The sequence below is a fragment of the Anser cygnoides genome, chromosome 4 (assembly GCF_040182565.1).
Source record: "Anser cygnoides isolate HZ-2024a breed goose chromosome 4, Taihu_goose_T2T_genome, whole genome shotgun sequence".
In the NCBI taxonomy this organism is placed as follows: domain Eukaryota; kingdom Metazoa; phylum Chordata; class Aves; order Anseriformes; family Anatidae; genus Anser; species Anser cygnoides.
This window is the reverse complement of record NC_089876.1, coordinates 76,872,271-76,887,725: the sequence shown is the minus strand read 5'-3', so window position 1 is coordinate 76,887,725 and position 15,455 is coordinate 76,872,271. Positions and strand designations below refer to the sequence as shown.

General features: G+C 41.2%; 1 protein-coding gene across 1 annotated transcript in view; it reads right to left on the bottom strand.

The window, feature by feature from the left end:
* ENPEP (glutamyl aminopeptidase) overlaps positions 1-15,455 on the bottom strand; it is a 34,561-nt gene that overhangs the window by 5,658 nt on the left and 13,448 nt on the right. The window contains exons 5-13 of the mRNA XM_013185387.3: positions 13,894-14,048; positions 13,149-13,262; positions 11,345-11,479; positions 7,528-7,593; positions 5,726-5,791; positions 4,644-4,795; positions 1,118-1,197; positions 637-764; positions 466-521 (exon numbers count right to left, since the gene is read on the bottom strand). Of these exons, the coding sequence (XP_013040841.3) occupies positions 466-521; positions 637-764; positions 1,118-1,197; positions 4,644-4,795; positions 5,726-5,791; positions 7,528-7,593; positions 11,345-11,479; positions 13,149-13,262; positions 13,894-14,048 (952 nt within the window). The remainder of the gene's footprint in view (positions 1-465; positions 522-636; positions 765-1,117; positions 1,198-4,643; positions 4,796-5,725; positions 5,792-7,527; positions 7,594-11,344; positions 11,480-13,148; positions 13,263-13,893; positions 14,049-15,455) is intronic.

The window sequence follows — 15,455 nt, the reverse complement described above, 5'->3', positions numbered from 1 at the left end:
AGCTTCAGACTTACGGGCTATTACAGAGTTCACCTAAAGTTCATCTGCGTCAGCATGGCTGGGAGCAAGAGCTAGAAGTATCTAAGCAAGTTTCTAAACAAGGTAGCTGAGGTGGGAACTTCCTAATGTCCATGCTGTGCCTTGAAGGCATACCTCTGATTTTCTGGACACCTGGCTTCTTCTGGAGTGCTTCCATCATTGCTTCCTACATGGCAAAAGCACCCCTTTCTAAGAACTCCTCCTTTTTCTTCCACTGAGCAGAGAGGGAGCATTTCTCTTGACTATGTTAGTACTGCAGGTTACCAATGCATACTTGTATTTGTTCTTTTGAAAGGACAATATAAGTAAAAAAAAAAAAAAAAAAGTAAAAAATTCAGAATTTTTCTTTCAATCACCTGAGTTAATTCTAAGAGGCAATGGAAAGTGAAAAACCTGTGTTGAAGTCTCTGCAGGGAATTAGTTTACCTTGCTAAAGAAAAGGCATCATCCAAAATCCCCGCACGGTCAGCAGCTGATAAATTCTGTATGAAAAGAGGAAGAGGGTGATCAAGAATGTATAGATTATTTCCAGATACAAACTGTCTCTACAGACTTCTGTAAGACACCAAACAGACAAGTTAATGTTATGACACTCACTCCGTGGCCGTTGAGCAGAAGACTGCTTAACTCGGTCCAGGTTTGATTATCATAATTCACACGATAAAATCCGATGTGGTCTGGATTCACGTTCACAAAAGAATCGGGAGATGATGTTATTGTAATTCCTGCAAAACAAACCAACAGTGATCAGTTTGTGCATCTGATACGACATAGAACTTAGTGGAGATGTCTTGGCTCCAAAAGTAGTATTTGGTTTTAATGAACATCAAAATAAGATCCAGACCTCAATTATAATTATTATATTTATGATTATTGTTATTATAAATGGCTGTGAGGAACAATGAGTTATTATAGACATTAATGGATACCAGCACTTGTGTTAGAATAGGGAATTGTAGTAATTACTTGAGGCTGGCTAGTTTTTAAATTTAAGATGGAGACCTCTGTGATTAGGCTGAAGATTGACATTGAAAAGCTTTATCAGTGCATTGCTAGTAAAAGAGTAGGGGAAGTTTACCTGCAGAATCTGATGTGTTGTACAAAGTATAATTCGTTGAATTCCCCAGTCCCCATTTCACTGGTATATTCCATTTGTAACTGAAATTATTTAAAGAGAAAGAGAATCAAATGACATTTGAAATCAAATGCTAAAAATAAAATTCCAGTGTATGCTTCTAATGGGCTTAATGTGTACACCGTGTTTTATGAAGCCAACTGTGTATTTATGCATGTATAAATATACCAAATACCCCTCGTAAACCCCCCCAGCTTTTTTTTTTTGGTTATGTGTCTAACGTATGGCAGCTGCACTATCTGCCAGATTCTCTCTCTCTCTCTTTTTTTTTTTTTAATCAATGGAACTGCTAGGGCAGTTCAGAATACATCATTCTTCATCTCTTGGTAACAGTGCTGGAGAGAGTAATTACCTGTAATCAGAGAGAGATTGTGTGGATGAATTTCTGGTGTACTCTGTTGTGTAGCTAATTATCATAACTCTGGAACACGCAGCTTTGAGTAGTATCTTTATGTCATATCAGATAATAATCTAGCAGGGCACACACCAATTAATTTAGTAAAAGATGATTATATGTGGATGGTTCATGTCAGTGTTAATATGGCTAGGGCTTTCTGCAGACACCAGATAACCTTTATAACGCTCACTTGAAACAAGTGTTTAAGTGCTATTAAACCCTTTCTACAGATGGGAAAACTGAAAGAGCTTAAGCAACCACTGCCGTACAGCCAGTAAGACCTCTTGCCATTTCCACCCTCTTCTCCTTCTCTGAGACAACCATAATTCCTTGACTGTAAAGCACCGAGGGCCAAGCGTGACCTTACCTCTTGCTCCTCGATTCCACAAATACCCCCAGTGGCCAAGTGCAGGCTTCTCAGCCTGGGCTATGCCCTGTGTCCAAGCTGAGTGAGGACAGCCCAACGCTTAGACATTTGGGCTGTAAGCACAGCCCGACCAAGAGTATGACTGGACAGTCAGAGAAGTAGGAGAGCAGAGCAAGCCACGGGCACACCTGCACTGCCACCTACACAGGGCTGCTAAAATTAATAAGCTATTTTGTTCCATGTTAGAACATTACAGTCCATCCCAAGGAGGTATTTATTCCATCTGAAGTGCCCTGCTGACAAGTGCTCCAGGAAAACGTGAGCCTTCTTTACAGCCCTGGATTAAGTGAATGGTCATTAACTTCTAGGAAATACCAAAATGAGGGTTATGGCATCTCCTGCTGCCTCCAGGAAGAAACATCAGCTATTGTTTTGTATCTTCTAAACAAAAACATTTTAACAGATTTATACACTTTGAGTTTTTACTAGTACTCTTATGCAGCTTACTGCTGTGGAATTTTGAAAGGTTATTGTTTGGCCAGAAGCCTCAGTATTGTGTTTCCTCGGGAGAAAGCCCATAAAAGACATTTAAAAGAAAAAAAAAGAAAAAGAAAAAAAAAGGCTTGGAAATGCATTTAGTAGTGGGAATTTTATTTAGTTTTCTTTGCATGTTCTTGAGATTACATGCATAAATACTTTTCCTGAGCATCTGATACAATAGCTATGTCCTCTTAACTGTGCACATTGAGGACGTGTTCCTGACATGCTATGCTGCAGCCACATATTTGCCCAGCAGCACTATTGTAAGAGCACAAGCTTTCAAACTACTATTTCTTCTGAGTGCCAGCATGCAGCAGAGGACTCTTTCAAGCCAAACAAACTTGAAACAAGCAGGCAGCTTATGATACCATCCCTGCAGGGTTCAGAGAATAAAGCATATACAAGACTTGGACTCTTCACTGCTTAAATCAAAACACTGCATCCAGATGTGAAGTGGGCCAGCCTCATCTGGATCTGGTAGGATCTCTTTAAAACCTTTCTCACTCTCATCTCCAAGGGTTGAAGGAGGAGGTAATGACTTTCAATGGACTTTTAGGCAAGGGAGTAAGTCTGTCCCAGGATAGATAATATCAGCATAATGATATGTATTATTACTGCATTTCATTTCTAAGTCATTTATAAAAACTGCACATTGAGAATCAAATTTCCCTATTGCTTTAGAAATGGCAGGCGCAGTGCACAGCTCAGGTTCTTGACAGGTTAAGGTAGGAACCATGCTGGGACTTCTTCTCAAAAAATAACAAATGACAAGGTACTGTAAGTCTTGAAGTCAGGCAAAAGTCAGATTCCTGAGTCTGCTATCTCAGAGCATAGTGCAATAAGTCGAGATTTTTAACACAAAGAGGTAATTTTTGCTTGAATAGTCTGTAACATCAGTCTTCATCTGGCACAGGGCTGGAGTTTGCAGATAGTGGTGCTTCAAAACCAGCAAACTTTTCTGCTTGTGTTGGGAGAAGTACAACATCGCAAACGCTTGGTTAATAATCTCATCCCGACTCTTTTGATACCTATCCAAAACTGCCAATGCCATGGGTCTTCCCATTGCTCAAGTGTTTTCTTTTAAAGCAGAAACACAGTTGTTTCTTTGCTTTCTCATTGTTCTTGCTCTTTGTATTAAAATAACTAGTAAAAGCTAGTGGGAAATGCATTTGGGTTAACTTGCTTCCTGTTCACACATGCAATTTTTACTGGTTTAGTTGTACGGGGCTAGTTCAAGGAATGAGCAAGACTTTCCTAATATGGGGTAATTTGAATCTTTTCCACTGAAGCATTAGCAAAGTTGCATTGCCTCAAAACTGAGGCTGGCTAAGAATATACACAATGGCAGCTTGGAACAGTAACTCAGCTGGTTAATGCTATGGTGTAGCAGAGTCATTTTTCCATGCTGTTCCACCACCCCACAGGCAGGGTTCCTCTCCCCTTAAGCTGGTCATCTGGTAATTAACAAATATGCTTCTGTTCAGTATCCCAGCTGTCTTGAAGAGGGTAGATGTATATCTACAGATGGTTGTCTGGACACATTAAGTCTGAGAAGGCTATTTATGACTGTTGTTTATATGGTTAAAATTAAACAATACCACCGCGAGCTAAACAGGAGGAAAAGAAAAAAACAGCTCTTGATGAGGTTTCATATCATTTATACATGACCAGCTATTTCACAGTAATTCATGTTTTTAAGAGATGTAGAGAAGACCCTGTATTGTGATATATTGTACATCCTCTGCAATACAGGAAAAGGAATAAGCTTTCATGGTCTAAGATACCTGGATCATAGTATCTGGTTTCTGGGCAAAGACAATTGTGTGCCATTTTTCTTTGTTCTGGCAGACAGTAATTTGTAGTTGTTCAGCAGATGTCTTGCAGTCATCTGAGCTGTCCATGCATGGGACTGAGATCTTGTGAGAGACCCTGTCCAGTTTCACTCCGCTGTGTTTGAGAATGAAGCCCTGAGAAAAGGTCTGATGTCGTGCTAAATTTGAAATATTTGCATCTAAAATCCTGTTAGTTTCTTTTAAAAACAAGCTCTGAGAGTAAGCTTACCAATAATGGGTATTAAACTGCCTACTTTCACATCAGTAAGAGAGGTTACGTACCTCTACAGTATTTCTACCTGGTTTGGACAGACATTTACAGTAGGCTCTTACCCAAGATCAGAGGGAGGAGAAGAAGCATCTGCACTGGGATCCAAGAGAAAACGTTTCTGGCTGAATACTGAATTACTTCCCATCTCCAGTACAGGGTAGCCCATCTGCCTAGTCCATGTGTCCATGACTTCGCTCACAGGTTTATTACTGGCCTGTGAATGGTGGGAGAAGGTTGCAGTGAAAAAACAAACTCAGGCCAAAGAGGAAAAACAACAACAACAAAACAATCTCTGAAAGAAGGAATGATCTAGAAACTTGAACACAGCCAGAGGAAATGAGAAGTACATGGAAAGGAGACTAGCTAGTAACGCAGACAAGAAATACTGAGTGTCTTTTGAGGCCCCTTGCACACTCTTAGTCTCTCATTTTTTTTCTGAGGAAGGAACAGAAGAGGACAGAAAGGATATAAAGAGCCTTTTCTTCAAAGCCAGCAGTTACCTTGCAGCATTTTGAGTGTGAAGGAGGAGACATTATTATCACTAACATCAAATTTGATCCCTTCTGTGGAGCACAAACTTCTACACTAGAGACAGGAGCTGGAGAAGGCTGCCACTGAGATAGATGGAAAGGAAAAGTCCAGACCAAAAAAAAAATGAAAAAAAAAATAAAAATGGAAAGAGCAGAAAGTGATGGCACAGAGAATGACCCAGATGGGACTCAGAAGCTGGAGGTGGAGACAAGCACCAAAACTTCTTGGTAATGGATACTGTTGAGAGCTTTCAAACTGATGACTCTTGTTAGAGATGAAGGAGAATGAGGGGTGTAAGTGTGTGGTGAATGTGGAGTGTTTTCACCCATCAAATGAGTTTGGGCTGGAGGGGAGATGCTACAGAAGCAGTCGATTTGTTAACAAGGCCTCCTTTCTTTTTTCTTACTCCACTCCTCACACCCTTCTGCCAAAACTGAAGAAATAATATATACTCGCTAGAAATGAGTTGCGTTGGAATACACTGGGATGCTGCCTAGCTTACGATCTCTCATTGACAGAAGAGCTACAGAATACAAAAAGGTTGGGAAATTGAAATCAGCAGGGTGAGATCTGAAGCTTGTATTAGTGAGGGTTTGATTGCCGCAAAACATACTGCTTCCAGAGCTTCCCAAAAATGCTGTGTCTTGGCATTCTGGAAATGGTGGTTCTTCAAATATGCCTAGAGAGAGGTAGAAGACTGTGAAAATACTATCAGCTCTTTTTCTTCTCCTGTGAAAACAATACACACATTCAAATAGGATCAGTTGTACAGAATATCTGTGGGGGTAGTGCGTTGAACCTGGAGGGACTTTGAGTTACTGATACACTGGTGTATTTCTCTGTCTTTACTGGCAACATTCACCACACAGGGTTCCTGTAGGATATGCTACAAATATATTGGGCTGTTCTAAAAATAAATAAATAAATAAATAAAAATCTGTTGTCTTAATTTCTTAAGTACAGGAGACAGCCAGTTGCTTTAAGCAATCCTTGTAGCTTTGCGTATGCTGAAAACATGGAGAAGTTCCTCAGAGAAATACTGAAAAGGTCATTCCGTTGAATAAAAAGTATTTCCTAGTGATAATGTTGTAGGTGGGAAAGTATTGAAATGTTTTAAATCACTCATGATATGGTATGATTGGTTTTTACACACACAGACAGACATAAATACATCAATTTCTCAGGAGACAACTTCAATTCTTATGAACTATTGTTTTAAATACGTCCACCTCAAAGAGAAAACCAGCAAAGACCAAAGTGTCATCACGGAAGATAAAGTTGCTCGCTGAAGAGATATTTCTGGCTCTGTGCATAAAGCTCCCCAGCACATCCACCCTGTGTTGCCGTGGGAGGTTAAATGGATCCATATTCATCTGATAAAGCTCCTTTGCCTTCCAATGTATCCTGTAACGCTACAAGCCAGCAAGTTCCAGTGTGACTCAGTAGTATGAAATATATTTGCACTTGAAGAGTTCTTCGTGTTTTATTTGAATGGACACCAGTGTATTTATTCTGTTGCAAATTTCTGTCTAACGAAAGAGGCTGTTAGGAGGAGGCAGCTATTTCAGGTTTCGCGATCTGTGGACTCGGAGTGGTAGCAGGACAGGCTGGCCACCTCTAAGCTGTGATTATAATGTCCATTACGAGGAATAACAGTATTTGGGTAAGCGTCTGCCCATCCTAAACGCTGTTCCTGTCCTTAGCCTTACCTGCCTGTCGTTAAAGTGTGCTTTCCTACCCTGTTAACTGGATTCTGGTGAGGTTTAGTCAGCAGATGGTGCTGTTTGTCTCACTGTTAGCCACAGCTACCTGCTTTTGTGTTCTTGAAAGCTCCGAGTAAAGAGGAAGTATTTGACTTTTGTGGACAAGGTGGCTGCATTTTCCCATACTGTAGAACTGTCCTGACTGAATATATGAAAGGAAAAAATACAAGGAAAATACAACTTTCCTGTAGCGGCCAAAAAAGTGCTTTCTAGAAGGGGAGAAGCTAAGAGCAAATTTGATAAACCTGCACTGTAACTTTTCAGGGGAATTCAGAGGAAGAGTCTCCCTGCATATTGGGCTTCGGTGGATTGGGAGGCTATGGCCATATGAAACTGCAAAGACATGCTTTACAGATGAGTGAGGGGATCCTAGCTGACAGCAGGGCAAACAGCAGGGTTGAGGAAATTTCTCTACTATCGGCTGTCATGAATTTAGGACCTCACTGATGCGCTGTCAAATCTTCCTGCAGTTCACATTCCCGTTCTGTGGGAGTGTGGAGCGTCCCCTTGGCATTGTCCGCTCAGTACTGAAATGAGTTAAATATTTCTGCTACTGACAGAGAGTCTCTGGTATTGACTTTTTGCACAACGGCTTTGTTGTTGCCACCTGAGGAAGGGCTGCCTTTCTGGTGTGTTTTGGTGCCACTCGTACCTGACACCCTTTCTGGAAGAGGTCCGGCGTAATCCAGTCTTGAAGCATCCTGAGAATCGATGCACCCTGAGGACAAAGGGAAAGGGAAGAAGGTCATTCCACGCTGCTCTAACGCTGTATTCCCATTCACCTAAAAAGCAACGTGTGAACGAATGGTTTATAACGCCAAAGCAGAAACCATCCATCTGACTAAAGAAGTGGTTTTTCTAACCCCTTCCCGGCACTGCATGCCTGCCTGCCCAGACCTGGAGATTAATTCTGCATGTGAGGGCTGGTCTTTTGTGGAGATCAGATGCCCACCCCTGAGCCTTGCAGCTGGGGGTAACTGTCCAACTCCTCTGCCACTTTGTACAAGCAGGGCTCCCTGTTTCACTCGCAACAGAACAGGAGAGAGGGCATCTGGGGAACCAGCCCCATCCAGCCCGAGCAAGGAAGAGAGCTCTGCAGAGTGCCCAGCAGGTAGGGAACTCCTAAAATGCTGCAAGTCTGGGGCACCACCTGTTGGGGATGCCAGCTCCAGATTCAGAATGAGCTTTGCTTAGGACCAGTGTAAGAGCTTTTGTCTCTGAAACAGGGTAGAATTGGGATCAGAGAAGTGACTTATTTGGGTCGAGGAAATAAAACAATTACGACCTTGAAAGAAGAAAGAAACAAAGGGAATACAGGAGAGTGAAACAAACAAACGTGGGACAAAGAACAGTATAGGCACAAAATGAGGAAAAACAGAATCAATGCAAACCAATTCTAAAATGCAAAATATGATCTTAAGATCAGTATGTTTTCATTTTCCCGACTAAATCAAAGGGCAGCTGAAAGCCTAATGCTATGAATGGTTTAAAAATCCTGTTGTCCCATGAAAAAAAGAATGTTATCTGAGTTCTTAGTAAATCCTGTCTCCTCCATTTGTGTGTCTGAGAATAAAAACTTGGCTGCACGAGTAGCAGGATAGTAACTGAACAGATAAGCTTCAGACTGCTTTCCAAACTATTGTTGCAGAGTCAAGCTGGTCAGCAGATGACTTTTCTGATACAGTAATTTAATGTGTTTGCCGTGAAATATGTTCAAGAAATGATTGAGTAGAACTTAGAACAGATATCCATTAGTGGTTATCAAACAGCTGCTAATGATTAATAGTGATCATAAGGCCACATTTATGCATTGTGATATCTCAGTTCCTCAGCTTTATCTTTCAGCCACTTCTTATCTGATACCACCTCTCATAGACCATCCCCTCTCATTTATATTAAAAATAAGAGTAGAACTGTGCGCTTTTGCAAGCATTTAGGGGCAGCAGAGATTTCCTTTTTGCAGTATACAGTTAATTCCTGCATCTTAATACAACTGGTTTTCAGTCTCTTTGACCACTGTGCGTCCTCTGAAGTTAGTGACTGAGTGCTTTTGAGAAAAACTCATGCTAACAAAATCACTAGTTATAGGAACCCCGGTGTTTTCATAACTTTCCTTTCTTTCAAATATTTGGGAAGGTTCAAGAGAGCAACCTTGATTTGAATAGCTGACCTCATCTCATTGTGATGTCTTTACTTATTACCGAGATGTATTAAGTGCCAAGTATATGACAAGACAGTATGTGGTAGAAATGTGCAGCTTTTAAGCTTAACCTTCTCTAGTTCCAAAAATGCAGAACTCCTAAGAGCAAATTTCTATCAGAACTGCTAAATAGCTGTTTTCCAAAAAGGTAATCAATGCTTGAACTCCAAGGACAAAAAAATCTCATTGCTATTTTAACACAATCTTTCAAATTAAGGGAGATGGTTAAACTGGAAAGGTGAAGTGCAATTTCTTTTAAAGTGTGGATTATGTATATTAATTGTGTATTCACCAGCTCTACTCTAGTACAGCTTTCTTACATTCCTAGTAGGAACGTTTCCTAGTATGTTCATAATGCTATTGTGATCATGCAGCAGTCAGAAGTTCACTTACAGAATACACTGCAAGGGCTCCACAGATCCTTCGGCATTTCATTAGGGTTTTAGGAGTGTATAAGCCCTGTAATTGCTCTGGTAAAACTAACAGAGAGCATTCCAAATTATACTTTGTTTGTTTATTGATGAATATTATCATGAGAAGATTGTTTTTATAAGAAAAATGCTAAAGAGAAGCCAAAATAGAACCAAAAAGAAACAAGTTAATTTTGTCACGCATTTATATATAAATACCAACAGTAATTTGAGCTAAATCTATGCAAAGACTTCCTCATTCAAGCCAAATTATATCCCACGCCAAATTATATCCCAAGCAGTCTATTCCCAAACAATGCACGAGTCCTCAAGTGTTTTGCTAAAAAAAAATAAATAAATAAAAATTCATGTAGCAATTATCTAGGCATAAAGAGATGAGTTAATGCTAGAGTTTTTTTTTCTCCATCTTGTTTTCAGACCATGCAAAAGTGTGCCACTTGCTTAGCTCACCACTAAAATACGTTTTGGTCCAGAACATTTGATTTAGCTCTGTATGTTTCTTGACTTTTGTTAGCTTGATTTAAGAACATCAGTGTTACACAAAGCAGGTTTTCACATGGTTTATGATTTGACTGTGAGGCATTTATGATGCAATAAATACTGATTGTATTGTTGGACAGAGGATTTAACAATTGAAAACAGAAAACTGATGGAAATGGATGGATCAAGACTAGCTAATAAAAGTAATACTTATGGCTACGGATTTTAGCTGAAACACAGCGAAAGCTAAAGTCAATGAAATGCATACTTCTTGTTTAGCTGATAATGGGAACTTAGAGGAAAGGAACAAACAGGATTTAATAATGGTGGATTTTGCATGTTCTGTGGAAAGTTGCTGTAACATCAGATAGGAACCACTGTCAGCCATACAAGAAGCTGCTAACACAAACACGGTGTATCAGGGTCGTATGCAACACGGTATGGGAGATAGCTCATTGAGGAGAGAGTGAACAGAGCCCCAGGACTGGTGTAAGGACCAAGAAGTTGGATGGCACAGGCATCCTGGAGTCTCACTGGGCAGGCGGACCTGGGGGATTCTCCCAGTTGGTTCCAGTTGGCTCTAGAGAGACCCCTTAGAGGCATAGGTCCCCCCCACCACTGAGAGGGACAGCCTCAGGATGATCATCATGCATGTCAAAGACCTAACAGGGGTGCCCTCTAACACCTCTTGGGCTACAGGCTTAGTCCAAGTCAGATGTGAGCTCCACAACTGGCAGCGAAACGTGAAGCTAACATCTCCCAGTTTAGGGGCAATGCCACTAGAGGCTGGTGTTGCCCATCTTTGCTAAGGCTTCTAGGGGGCCTGAGATCCTGTGAGCAACGTGAGACAAAAAGTTGCTTTCCTATTCTCACTGCTTGATTTCCTGCCTGGCTTCCTAAAAATAGAAGTTACGGTGCCCCAAAAGTGCAATGGAGAAGTGAGAGAGAGGACACCTGGCCATCTGCCCTTGCATCAGGTTATGTGGCTTGACAGAATTGGGCTGCATCAACACATGAGGTGATGGGAGAGGAGTGTGCTTAGTATCTGGCTTAGGATAATTTTAAACCCAACAACTCTCGTAGCAGACACTGCTGACACTGCCATTTCCCTGCTCCTCCGTGAGCAGGTTTGCCTGGAACATGGTGGCCGACCAGGGCTCTGGCTGTATCGCTCCTCTAACCGTCACTTTTGGCTGAATTACCACAGACAACAGCAGGGAATGTCCTAGAAGCAAGCTCTGTGCAGACACAGCTCACACCGGCTTAGGAACTACGATTACGAGCTCCCCTGACTTCTGCCACCTCTCCCAAGCCTCCACTTTCTGTGCAGCCCAAGTCACCGCAGGGGGACGTCCTACCTTGCTGTAGGAAATCCCATCAAACACAGAGGTGATTTCAGCTGGAGATGACACGTTGACCACAATTGGGTGGGAAGAAAGCAAAGAGTCATCCTTCATTACAGGAAGCACGTCATCAATTAAAACCTGGTCAAGCTGAGAAGGAGAAGGTGTTAGAATAAAAACAAAGGCAGGACTGTACACCTAACTTCACAAAATCAGTAGCTTGAGCTGCAGCTTCTCTAGAGGGAGGCGGTTGGAAATGGAATGAAATTTCACCTCCTTTGAAGAAGACTTGCAAATTCGTGCTTTACCTCTGAGAGGGGAGGGATACACTTTTTCCTTAACTACGATAAATCACCTTTTGTAAGTCGTATTTTCCCATACGTATCATACCACACACACACAAAAACAAAACAAAACAAAAAAAACACTCAGTAGGCACAAAAGGAGGCTGTATTACCAATTTCAGCAGTGTGACAATATCTCAAAGCATTATGGGCTCCTCTTGCAAAAATGGAGCAGGCGAAAGTAAGGAGGGAAGAAGGGAAGAAGGAAGCAGGCTTCTCCATCCTACAGGTGATTATCATTTTTTTTAAAATATGAAGTAACCTTTGGTCAAAATCCCCTTACTTCTTAATCAGTGTTGGTGAAAAAAAAAAAAAAAAAGATAATTTCTATTTAGTTTTCCTCTTCTAATGCTCGATAGGATGAAAATACTGAAATGGTGCAAGGTCTTAAATGAACATGGTATCTGCATTTAACAGCTTTTAAATTCTAGGCTCAGTAATGAAATTTTTGCTTACATAGGCAGCACAACAGATCTCCTACTTCAAGTGCAAAAGAAGTGATCCAGGAATGATTTCATCCCAAGTCTCACATAACGCATTGAGAAGAGCGATTTGTGGGAGGCAGGGGAAGCGCAGGGTAGGCACTGCCTGCTCCAGATGTCTCGGCTTGCCAGTGGGCTCAGCCTGTGCAACACCTACCCTGCTTCCTTCCAGGGGCATATGTTATGTATTTTTTAGTAGCCAGAAAATCATTAGTCCTGGACAGCTGGGGGAAATATGAATGCTAAGTGCCATCACATCTGTTTGGGAAGGGAGGAAGGAGAGAGCAAGAAACCTCCCTTTACTCACACGCTGCTATCATTCCTCAGAGCATAATGCATATTGAAGGCTGCCCTCTTTGCAGCTCTGCAAAGCGAATGGAGTTGTTCTTGCTGCATAGTACCACAGGACATCCCCTGTCACTACCTATTTTTGCATTGTGCAGATTACACATGCTCTTGAGCTGGAGCACTGGAAATGACATTTAAAACGCTGGCAGCAGATAGAGGGGGAGCTGATTTTCTCCTTGACAAACAGCCCAACCTGTGGGACAGGCTGGGGTTCCCAACCCGCACCAGGTTGAGTAATGATCCTAAGGCAGGCCCTGTGAAGAGAGACTACGGTCCAGCTACCTAATTAAGGGCATTCTCCATCTTCTAGGGCTGGACTTTGAACAACCTTTTAAAAACTGCTAACACTGCCCAGAGTCCACCTACGTATTATTTGCAATAACAAGAACCAAACACTTCACACACTTGTTAAAAAGGATGACTCTTCCCTGCAGACAAAAACTTTTCAAAGTTTACTTTGATTAGTTTCAAACCACAACGCAGGGAGGTGGAAAAGCTTAAGCCAACATTTTCTTTAGATTGCATTGCACTACATTTTAAAAATATAAATATATTTTAAATCCTCATCATCCCTGTCTAATTTTTACACCCTTTCAAAATGCTCCCCCCAGCCCCACCAACCCTCCACAAGACAGAAGTAATTACCATTTTCCAATCTGGTTCTGCAGCATTGACTCCCAGGAACTCAAAGTAACTGGCAAATCCTTCATTTAACCACAGGTCATCCCACCAGTCCATGGTCACAATATTTCCAAACCACTGTAATTTATCAACATTGAAAGATGTAGTGTTAGCCAAATGGTAAAAGTATATCTCTGTATCTCACATCTCCACGTAGTACATTCATTTGTTTACATTTCTTCCTGTTACCAGATGAAAATTATCCTAATGCTGGGGTTTAAATAGGAACTCAGGCCTTGCCTGATGTTAAAACATCACTTTTATTATCAAATTACATATTACTGGGGAAATTGCTAATGATTCATGTGCCACTGAAAATATTTTTAGTTTCTTCCTCTTGATTTGCTGATTTGTGCTTGAACAGATATGTTTTCAGACAGCCTCCACAGTGTATAGCTGTCCTTATTTGCTTGCCCAAAAGAGACATCTGCACATGCAAATGAGTTCCTTTAAGACATTTTCGACAGATTTTCATAAGCTGGCTCACCGTCTGGACCCAAGCATCTAATTTCCTGAGAAAAATTCAAAGGCAGTAGTTCTGGTACTTTAGAGCTCTAACAGGGAACAGTTTTAGCATGGTATTTTGCAATCAAAGTGTGAGCACACGTAGAAGATCCTGAGTCGTGATTAATAAGAGTATTTTCCTGATTAAATAATTGATACTAAACATTTAAAGAACTTTGAAAATGAGTCGTGTCCTAAAACATACCTGGTGAACGAGCTCGTGAGCTATCACGGCTGCTACTCGCTGTTTGTTGGAACTGGCAGACTCGTTGGGATCATAAAGTAGGTTTGTTTCTCTGTATGTGATCAGCCCCCAGTTCTCCATAGCACCTGTCCCAAAATCTGGAATAGCTATTTTATCTACATTGAAAGAAAGAGAATGTGGTTACCACTGTACCCCTTAAGCCACTTAAATCACCCTCTTTTCTGCTTATTCATGGCTGGTTTTGCTTGCCGTATGTGGTTCAGGCTTACTGCTGTGGACTGCAGCCTATAACATGTGTTTAAGAAGCAGGGGACTGGCCTACAGCTGCTCATAGCAAGTGCCCAAGCTCTGCTGGGATTAGTAGAGCTACAACCGGTTGCACTATCTGAGGATCTGTCCTGAGAGACGATGCTGTGCCACCTCCTGGGAGCGTGCATATCACACAGAACTTAATTTTGGCTCCCAAAATTAATAGTATTGTCTGGGGATGTGCTCTAGGCAGTAAACCACCTGAAACTATCTGTAGCATAATGAGGCATGTCATTGTTTGTCACACTGTCGCATTAAAAATATTTATTGACATGTTAACCGAAGTAAATCCCCCATGCAGTGAACAACATCTGCTTCTATTCCCGGCAATTTGTGGGGGTCACTCCTTCATGGTCAGTAATCAATACAGGTTTAAATGAGAACTGTGGACTAAATTGGACTGGCATTTTCTTCTGCAAATAATGACCACAGCCTTTCTGTGTGAGTTAGTGAAAAAGTACAGATGGATTTAAAACTGAATAGAACAAACAACCCTTACCCCACCCTAACAGAAGACAGGAATTAATCATTTTAATTTAAACAACTTGATTATAGAATCTGAGCTGGTAGTCTGGCCAGGGCTCCACTGAGAGTCAAAATGAGGATCACAATGGGAATGACAATGCCAGAAGCCATAACTCAATGTGAAACATATCTAAATATTTTGCAGAAATACACTTGATTCATCAGGTTTGATCTAGGTGACTTCTAATACTGAGGGAACAACATAGTAAGTCAGGAATTGTGATCCAACAAATAGATATTCTCAGAAAAACAATATACAAGCTACAAGAGCATCTGCCCTCTTATACTGCTGACCTGGCGTTGCCAGTCCACCCTGCAGTGCAGACAGACCCCTGATGTGGCAAAATCATCAGGCATTTATGGAAATGAAAGCTTGGGTATGAAGCACAGTTAAGATATAGTCCCAGTTATTAACTGGAACCGGTGTGCAAAAGGACAACATCTAGTTTCCCTAAAACTCAGGTACTGTTGACACGCAAATAGATATTTCCAGTAAACTAAACTGATGTTTTGAAAGGAGGTAGAAATCTGTTGCTAAACTAATACAGGTTAGACTGTTAGGTATATTTGTTTGTAGTTGTTTTGTTGTTGTTGTTTTTTTTCTTGATCCTTGTAAGTTTATCAACATGACTGCATTACCTCTTGAGGTCATAGGAGGGGGCATTTCCAACACATTTTCACAACTCTGATTACATTCCCTACTTTACCAGTTCAAGCTGCACAAATCA